The sequence below is a fragment of the Suncus etruscus genome, chromosome 19 (genome assembly GCF_024139225.1).
Source record: "Suncus etruscus isolate mSunEtr1 chromosome 19, mSunEtr1.pri.cur, whole genome shotgun sequence".
Classification (NCBI taxonomy): Eukaryota; Metazoa; Chordata; class Mammalia; order Eulipotyphla; family Soricidae; genus Suncus; species Suncus etruscus.
The window spans coordinates 19,604,395-19,614,401 of record NC_064866.1 but is presented as its reverse complement, the minus strand read 5'-3'; the positions used below and the strand labels follow the sequence as shown (position 1 = coordinate 19,614,401).

Genomic DNA, 10,007 nt, shown 5'->3' with positions numbered 1-10,007 from the left:
CTTAACCAACATGGCGGACCGACGGCTTCGTCGCCTAAACGAACGAATAAAAATTGTAGTCAGTTTGCCCTTACCAAACATGGCTGCCACCGGCCGCGTCGACTAGGTGAACGACCAGAAGTCGCGACATCAATCTGCCCTTAACAAACATGGTTGCTCAGGCCGCATCCGTGGACGACCGGAACTAACGTCAACTTCTGGCAGAAAACCCGAAAGCCTCCGACGGTGGCCGGCAAGGCCCAAACTTCCTCTCCCATTTCCCCGCCTCTTCTGTGGGAGCTGAGCGCCAAAGTCAAAATTGGAGGAGCCTCTGGTCACCTTTTTGGGACCCGGGTTAGCGGTCCAAGATGAGCCAGGTTCTGTTTCAGGAGCTAGTCCCGTTGCTGGTGAAATGCAAAGATTGTGAGGAGAGGTGAGTGAGCCCCAGGGCCCCTGGGTGGCAGTTGGGGTGGGACCCAGGAGCAAACAAAGATGGTGGCTTGGGCACAGGCCTTGAGTGTTTTGCAAAGTCGCTGTGGGCATGAAAGGGGAGACTGAGGAAAGTGGGGGAACTCTGCCTTGAGTCTCCTGGCGTTGCAAAGGGTCGCTCTGAGGCCTAGCAGGGGTGAAGTGAAGCTCAACTTTGCAAAAAAGGGGTGACCTCAGAGGGGTGGGTCATTGGTAATTTGGGGGTGGGGGGCTCCCTGGGCGTTGGCTGCAGAAGTTGGGCCTCAGTTTCTCCCCACTCTACACACTTTAAACTCTAGTTTTGGAGACAGTCTTAGGGTGCATTGCCACTCAGGCTCCATCAGTTAACAGTTAACACAAGGGAAGTGGGCCTGGTTTGGTTCTCTAAAATCCTCTGAAATGCAATCCGGGAAGGCACACATTTCATTCATGCATTCGTTCAGATCATTCATTTATTCATTCATTCAGATAATTTATTAATTTATTCAGATCATTCATTCATTCGGATCATCATTCATTCATTTATTAGGGTGCACTGCTACTTAATGCACAATCAGTTACTAAAAGGGAAGTGGGCCTTGTTTGGCTCTCCTCTATCCACTGAAATGCAAATGCTGGTATGCACAGATTTCATTCATTTGGATCATTCATTCATTCGGATGATCATTCATTCATTCAGTTCATTCATTTATTCGGATCATCATTCCTTCATTCATTCCTTCATCCATTCATGGTGGATCAACACACTGCACCCTCCTGGCAAAACTGCTTGCTTGTTGGGCCCACATTGATTGGGTGGCCCTTCCTGGAGTTTGAAGCCTGTGGTGAAGAATGCCCTCCATTCCTACAGACAGATGCACACTTAAAATCTTTGAGTTAAATACCTGGTGATGTTAGGGTCCACCTAAAGATAGATTTGACTTGAAATTGGAGATTACAATTTTTCTTTCCAAGTCCAAGCTATCTCCTGAGCCCTCAGTTTCTTCGTTTGTAAAGGGATGTCTAGCATTCCTTCTGTATATAGACCTAGCTGATAAGGAGGTTGGAGTGTGAAAATGAACTTGAAAACTACCTGGTATGGGAAGGTGACATGTGGAAGATGATGATGATGATTTTTATTGTGTAGTCTGAAGTGAGAAACAAATGATTCAGAGTTAGTTAGGTCCAGAGTCATTTGCCGTGCTAGTCCAGAGGTTGGTTTGACCAATGTGGTGGCTACATATGATTTTTGGACTTTTTTTAACGATTACTAAAAGTAACCTGAATTGTGTGCTTATGGGTGAAATGGACCTTGGATTTGGAAGACTTAGTATAGAAATAAAAGGATTAAAATATTTCAATAAATTTTGGGATAGAGGCTGACCTCTGAAGTGGAGCTCAGGTCTCCTGTTCCTGGGAAATATAGAGCCATGCAGTTCATGCTGGGACCTAGGGATGCAACCCTGCTTTGTGAGAGGAGGGAATGTGAACTGTGTGAATTTGGGCCTCTGTGTTAGCATGCTGACGAGCATGTGCTCCATCCAGTCTGACTAATAAATATGCTTATCTCCCTGAGGCCTCAATAAATTTTATATTGATTAAAATTCAAGATGACAGTATTTTAGGTAAATCAGGTTAGAAATAATCAGTCTTTTATGTATTTATTTGTTTTGTCTTGGAACACATTGGGCATGCTTGGGGGTTACTCCTGACTCTGCACTCAAGAATTACTCTTTGTGGTGCTTGGGGATCCATGAGGTACCAGAGATCAAACCTGTTGGTGGTGCGTAAGGCATGCGCTCTACTACTGTACTATTGCTCCAGCCCCACAGAAAGAATATTTCTTCTTCTTCTTTTTATTTTTTTAGATTTTGGGCCACATCCGGTGACGCTCAGGGGTTACTCCTGGCTATGTGCTCAGAAGTTGCTCCTGGCTTGGGGGACTATATGGGACGCGGGGGATCATACCATGGTCCGTCAGGCTAGCGCTGGCAAGGCAGACATCTTACCTCTAGCGCCACCACGCCGGCCCCAGAAAGAATATTTCTATGGAATGAAAGAATTTTTTCATTTTGCTTGTTTGACCACATCTGGTGGTGCTTGGGGCTTATTTCTTCCTACTCTATGTTGAATAGTTGGAGAGCCCTAACGGTGCATTTCAGGGATTAGAACTTTTACCTCCTGCAGGCACTCTGCATTGAATGATCTCTTAAAATAAAATATCTTGGGGCCGGAGAGATAGCACAGCGGTGGTTGCCTTGCAAGCAGCCGATCCAGGACCTACGGTGGTTGGTTCGAATCCGGGCGTCCCATTTGGTCCCCCTGTGTCTGTCAGGAGCTATTTCTGAGCAGAGAGCCAGGAGTGACCCCTGAGCACAGCCAGGTGTGGATCAAAAACCAAAAAACTAAAATAAAATAAAGTATCTTTTTGTTTTTGTTTTTGGGTCACATCTGGCTGTGATCAGGGGTTACTCCTGGCTCTGCACTCAGAAATCGCTCCTGACAGGCTCAGAGGACCCTATAGGAAGCCGAGCATTGAACCCGGGTCTGTCCTGAGTCGGCTGCGTGCATGGCAAACAACCTACCACTGTGCTATCACTCTGGCTCCAAACCTTTATATTTTAAAATGAGTTTTCCCCACCTCATTACATTTCATCTTCTTGAAGAAAATATCAACCTTTTAACTGCTAAGCTCTTCATTTACTCTTTTACTTTTTTGGGATGGGGTGGAATTGGCTTGATTTAGGGCCCTGTGCACTCTCTGCATGTACTGTACCACCTAACAGGGGTCTCAAACTCAATTTACCTGCTGGCCGCAGGAGGCAAAGTCGGGGTGATCCTTGAGTGCAAAGTCAGTAGTAAGCCTTGAACATTGGGGTGTGTGACCCAAACAGCTAAAACAAAACAAAACGAAACAAAAAAAGATTCCTCTAGGGCAGGGCCACAAAATGTACCAAGGGTCATTTGCGGCCTGTGGGCCGCGAGTTTGAGACCCCTGAAACTCTCCCCTACTTTAATCAATCTATTAAATATACTTAGATAAGAAATGATTCATAGACTTGAATCATTGGTTCATTGATTCCAGTCTATGAATCATTGCTTGTTTGTTTTTTGGTTTTTGGGTCACACTTGGCAGTGCTTAGGGGTTACTCCTGGCTCTGTGCTCAGAAATCTCTCCTTGCAGGCTCAGGGGACCTTATGGGATGCCAGGTTTCGAACCACTGTCCTTCTGCATGCGAGGCAAACACTCTACCTCCATGCCATCTCTCCGGCCCCAACATCGCTTATGTTTGTAACATAGCCATGGTTATTTAAGAATCTTTTTTAGCTGTTTTGAACTACAAGAGTAGAGGTGAGAAATCATAATAGAAGCTTTAAAGCCTGTTGAACCAAAAATATTTGCTCTCTGGCCCTTCACAGAAAAAAGGTTGTTGATCCCTGATTTATTGGAAAAATAGTTCAGACTGTTGAGTTATTTCTGAAGGCCAGTGCAGTTCTTTAAATGCTTATTTATTAGAAACTTTCTTAGGTGCTAAAACTATATAACTTTTTTCTTATATCTCTACCAGTTATTCTGTACTTAAAGGATTTCCACGTTAATAAGGGAAACAAAATCACCCTGGCCCCAGCACATAATAATAAAACATAATACTCAGGTAGTAGCACTGGTGAAGGGGGTGGGGTGCAAAAAAAAAATAGGGAAACAAAACCATGGAGAGGACAGAATTTCAGGAGTAGTTTCTGGAGTCATATGTTGTCTAAATTTTACTTCTGCCACTTAAAGTATGATTGTTTTCCCCTTAAAAAAAATAAAGTTGGGGCTGGCATGGTGGCACTAGAGGTAAGGTGTCTGCCTTGCCTGCACTAGCCTAGTATGGACTGTGGTTCGATCCTCAGGCATCCCATATGGTCCCCCAACCCAGGAGCGACTTCTGAGTGCATAGACAGGAGTAATCCCTGAGCATTACCAGGTGTGGCCCAAAAACCAAAACAAAACAAAACAAAACAAAAAAAAAACCTTTGGGGCCGGAGAGATAGCAGGGAGGTAAGATATTTGTCTTGCATGCAGAAGTTTGGTGGTTTGAATCCCGGCATCCCATATTGTCCCTGAGCCTGCCAGGAGCGATTTCTGAGCATAGAGCCAGAAGTAACCCCTGATGCTGCCAGGTGTGACCCAAAAACAAAAAATAAAGAATAAAAAAAAACTCTGTTGCATTTTAAAATTGATGAGTGAAAGATGGAAGTGCATGCCTCGCTGAAATTTTTTGATACAAAATGAGTTAATACATTTGAAATGACTAGATAAGTGCTTGGAGCATTGGTAGCACTTTCTAAATATTACTATTAATTAAATTGGGAATGGGGGGGCCAGAGCGATAGCACAGCGGTAGGGCATTTGCCTTGCATGTGTCCAATCCCAGACAAACCCTGGTTAGCTTCCTGGCATCCCATATAGTCCTCCGTGCTTGCCAGGAGAGATTTCTGAGCACAGAGCCAGGAGTAATCCCTGAGCGCAGCTGGGTGTGGACCCCCCCCCCCCAAATTTTGGGAATGTTTCATGAAGTTATAGCTATACTCAAGTCTTAGAGTAAAAGGACATCTAATTGAAGATAGTAATAATGCTTATTGAACTCTTTCTGGAGTAAAGGGATACAACTTGTGATGGAGACCAACCTGATTTCTTTATAATTTTCTGCAAAGATGCTCAACTCACAGGACTACTGATTATTCTTTGAAGTAACCTGCAGTGGCATGTTACTCATGTTTGGAACTGTAGTATCAGCTTCTGCTTTTGTTTGATGTAGAGAATATGTACTTAAGGTTTGAAAACACACACACATGTATCCTATATGTAGTATACTACCAGGAGTAAGTGTTTTCAGTAAGTGTTGTTATCACTTCCTAGCCCTCTCTTGAAGCCCTAAAATATAATTCCAAACAAATCTGGTGCAAGCCATTTAATCTTAATTTAATCCAGACTTGGACCATGTTTATTTCTGTTTGTATCCCTAGCACCCGGAACATTACCTGGCTGGGAGTAACTTTTATTGTTTGAATTGGATTTTAGATGACAGCCACTAGGTGACAGAGTAGGCTTGACTCCAGTTCTGTGAATACCCAAACGAGTGAACAGGGAAGGATGTCATGTAGATTTATGCATTGTGCAGAGTGTGATAATGTTTCCTTTTTCTTTTTCTTTCCTTTTTTTTTTTGGGGCCATACCTGGTGACACTCAGAGGTTACTCCTGATTGTGTGCTCAGAAATCACTCCTGGGGGCCCGGAAAGATAGCACAGTGGCATTTACCTTGCAAGAAGCTGATCCAGGACCAAAGGTGGTTGGTTCGAATCCTGGTGTCCCATATGGTCCCCTGTGCCTGCCAGGAGCTATTTCTGAGCAGACAGCCAGGAGTAACCCCTGAGCACCACCGGGTGTGGCCCAAAAATCAAAAAAAAAAAAAAAAAAAGAAATCCCTCCTGGCTTGGGGGACCATATTGGGGTGCCGGGGGATCGAACCGTGGTCCGTCCTAGGTTAGCATGTGCAAAGCAAATGCCCTAATGCTTGTGCCACCGCTCTAGCCCGTGATGCTTGTTTTGAAAAAATAACTTTTTTTAGGAGGTGCTAGGGCTCAATACATGCAAGTGATGGGTTGTATCATTGAACTCTATTTCTGACCTTAAGAACTAACATTTTTCATTGAGCTTTTATTAATTTTTGAGGTATTATTTATTTTGGGGTTTAGGACCACATCAGCTGTGCTTAAGGCTTACTCCTGGCTCTGTGTTCAGGGATCACTGTTGGTGGGATTTGGGGGACTATATGTGGTATTGGGGGGTTGAACCAGGATCACCAGCTTGCAAGGTAAGCATCTTATTGTAGATCTCTCTCGCCCATTTATTAATTAATCTTTGTTCCTATAATATTACTAATGCAGCAGAGAAATACTATTTATGATTTCAGATTGTTTCTCCAAAAGTTTAGGTTTTACTTTTTCTTTTTTTTTAAATATGGAACACTTCACGAATTTGCGTGTCATACTTGCGCAGGGGCCATGCTAATCTCTGTATCATTTCAATTTTAGTATATGTGCTGCCGAAGCGAGCACAAGTTTAGGTTTTTCTATATGATATATCTAAGTGGTACTTTTGTTTGTTTTTGTTTTTGGGTCACACCCGAGAGCACTCAGGAGTTACTACTGGTTCCACGTTCAGAAATCACTCCTGGCAGGCTTGGGGGACCCTATGGGATGCCAGGATTCGAACCACTGTCCTTCTGCATGCAAGGCAACACACCTTACCTCCATGCTATCTCTCCAACCTTGCCTTTCTTTCTTTCTTTTTTTTTTTTTTTTTTGGTTAGTTTGTTTTTGGGGGCCACACCCAGCATTTCTCAGGGCTTACTTTTGGGGCCTGCATTCAAATATTGAACCATATGGGGTTTAGGTTGCCTGCTTGCAAGGGAAGCACCCAACCTCATGCCTTCGCTCTACTGTTGCTCTGGCCCATCATTTTAGTTTTAAACTCATTTTACACAGGGAGAAAATCTGACTTGTTTACTAGTAGAAAAAGAAGTTAAACTTCAAATTCAGGTTTTTTTGTTTTGTTTTGTTTTGATTTTGGTTTTTGGGTCACACCTGGCAGTGCTCAGGGGTTACTCCTGGCTCTATGCTCAGAAAGTGCTCCTGGCAGACTCAGGTACCAGATGGGATGCTGAGATTAGAACCACCGACCTTCTGCATGAAGCCTTACCTCCATACTATTCTCTGGCCCCTAAATTCAGCATTTTACTAAAAATCCCCTTTTCAGTTAGGAACAACTGTGGCTCAGTGCTTGGGAATCGTTTTCTGCAGTGCTTTGGGTACCAAGTAGGATGGGATCAAATAGCGGCTTCTTGATGACAAAGTGAGAGTAAAAGAGACTAAAGCCTTTATTCTGTGTAGTTCCTTTAACATTGTCATCTTTGATTCCTGAGTACAGAGCTAGTACTAAATCCTGAACACATTTAGGCTCTGGCCTCCTCTCAAAATTAAAAACAACAACTACCACCACCACCAAAGCATGAGCTTGGGCCTGCTATCTTCATATCATGCACTCAACCTTTTAAGTCCTCTCTCTGACTCCACAACCTTTAAACTTAAGATGAAAAATTTCAACTAATTTAAATGGTAACAGTCACTCATTTCATGTGAATGTTTCTGATAGTTGGTTATCTTTCCTACAGAAGAATACATATTCGAGTGAGTGTTGAACTACAATCAGTTTCTAATCCAGTTCACAGAAAGGTTGGTATTTATTTCTCTTTCGAAATACCCATTGATGTATATTGTAACTGTTTTTGTTCTGGAAGAATATGTGATCTGTCAGACTTTTGTTTTTAAATTCTGGGATTTTTGTTGAATGTGTAAGTTTGGGGCGATAAAACTATTATAATTATTGTTTTGCCTATACTGTAAAATTCTAAAGCATACAGAAAAATCGTTTTTTTTTTTTTTTTTTTTTGGTTTTTGGGCCACACCCGGTAACGCTCAGGGGTTACTCCTGGCTATGCGCTCAGAAGTCGCTCCTGGCTTGGGGGACCATATGGGACGCCGGGGGATCGAACCTCGGTCCGTCTCCTAGGCTAGCGCAGGTAAGGCAGGCACCTTACCTCCAGCGCCACCGCCCGGCCCCTCGTTTTTTTTTTTTAAGTTTTCCCAATATACTTATCAGTTGCTAGAATACACACTGTAGATTGGCAATTCATGATGTAAATGTAAGAATAAAATGAGTTAAGTCACTGAGCATATATTTTTGTTTGTTTGTTGGGCCACACCTAGCTCAGGAATTACTCCTGACTCTGAGCTCAGAAATCATGCCTGGTGGGACAGGAGGAACCATATGATGTTGGGGGGTCGAACATGCCTGCCACATGCAAGGCAGGCACCCTACCCATTATACTATCACTCTCATCTGGAAACCATTGTTGGGGGGGGGATGTTGGGCCACACCCGGTGGTACTCAGGGGTTACTCCTGGCTCTGCACTCAGAAATTGCTCCTGGCAGGCTCAAGGGACCATATGGGATGCCAGGAATCAAACTGGGTCTGTCCCAGGTTGGCCACATGCAAGGCAAATGCCCGACTGCTGTTTTATCTCTGGCCCAGGAAACCTTTTTTTTTTTTTAGTTTTTGGGCCACACCTGGTGACTCTCAGGGGTTACTCCTGGCTATAGGCTCAGAAATTGCTCCCGGCTTGGGGGACCATATGGGACGCTGGAGGATCGAACCTTGGTCCATCTTGGTCCATATGCCTTACCGCTCCGCACCACTGCTCCAGCCCCAAAACCATATTTTTTAAGCCTTTACTTTGCCCTTTGAAAAGGGCATTTAGAACATCCTGTCTTGATTTTTCTGGGCTAAAGAGATAGTATAGGAGTAAAGCATTAGCCTTGCCCTAAACCAACCCCAGTTTGATCCTGGCATAGCCTATGTTTCTCTTTGCACTGCCAGATGTGATCCTTATGAAAGCCAGGAATAATTCCCAGTCATTGCCAGATATGGCCCAACATCTCCCCAACCCGGCCTAAAAAAGAAGAGCATAGATTTTGATTGGTAGATTAATTTTCAGAGATAAGGATAGGAACCGGAGTGGTGGTGCAAGCAGTAAGGCCAGGCATTAACCTGGGCAAAACTGAAATTGCAATTGAATGAGATATGGCTATTGGTAGATAATTTTTGTCACAGTAGCAAATACTGGGCTCAATTTTTTCTAAGCATCTAATAGATGATTCTGTTTATTGGGTTTTTCTCCCTCTCTCCCTCCTTCCCTCCCTCCCTCTCCCTCCTTCCGTCCCTCCCTCCCTCTCTCCCTCCTTCCCTCCCTCCCTCTCTCCCTCCTTCCCTCCTCCCTCCCTCCCTCCCTCCCTCCCTCCCTCCCTCCATCCCTCCCTCCCTCTCATCTCATTCCCTCTCTAGCCTTACCCTTGCTAGCTTAGGATGGACCGAGGTTTGATACCCTCGTCCAATATGGTCCCCCAAGCCAGTAATGATTTCTGAGTGCATAGCCAGGAGTAACCCCTGAGCATCACCGGGTGTGGCCCACAAACCCCCCCCCCAAAAAAAAATTAAAAAAGAATAGAGACTAGAGAGGTTAAGAAATACTGCATCCGGGCCCGGAGAGATAGCACAGCGGTGTTTGCCTTGCAAGCAGCCCATCCAGGACCAAAGGTGGTTGGTTTGAATCCCGGTGTCCCATATGGTCCCCCGTGCCTGCCAGGAGCTATTTCTGAGCAGACAGCCAGGAGTAACCCCTGAGCACCGCCGGGTGTGGCCCAAAAACCAAAAAAAAAAAAAAAAAAAAAAGAAAAAAGAAATACTGCATCTAATTCCTCTGCTATAGCTTTCCCTAAAGATCAGATCTAGTAGTTTTAGTAGGTCTTCAATATTTTATAGCATATTGGGGTAGTTTTCAAGATGTATATTAATAGAATCTGCCCTAAGAGCTGGATGTTCTGAAGAAAAAATACTCAGACTGCTATTTTCCAGGTTAGAGATAATAAATATTTCTCACTTATCAGCCCTGATGCTGGCTCTTTTTTTTTTTT

The 10,007-nt window shown here is 44.0% G+C and overlaps 1 protein-coding gene and 1 non-coding gene across 2 annotated transcripts in view; one reads left to right on the top strand and one right to left on the bottom strand.

Moving 5' to 3' along the window:
• Nucleotides 1-291: 291 nt before the first annotated feature.
• SASS6 (SAS-6 centriolar assembly protein) overlaps nucleotides 292-10,007 on the top strand; it is a 36,034-nt gene continuing 26,318 nt past the window's right edge. Inside the window, exons 1-2 of the mRNA XM_049765843.1 lie at nucleotides 292-412; nucleotides 7,648-7,708. Of these exons, the coding sequence (XP_049621800.1) occupies nucleotides 348-412; nucleotides 7,648-7,708 (126 nt within the window). The 5' untranslated portion in view covers nucleotides 292-347. The remainder of the gene's footprint in view (nucleotides 413-7,647; nucleotides 7,709-10,007) is intronic.
• Nucleotides 6,429-6,532, bottom strand: LOC125997698 (U6 spliceosomal RNA). The gene has a single exon (XR_007491734.1). It is a non-coding gene; the product is annotated as a U6 spliceosomal RNA (small nuclear RNA).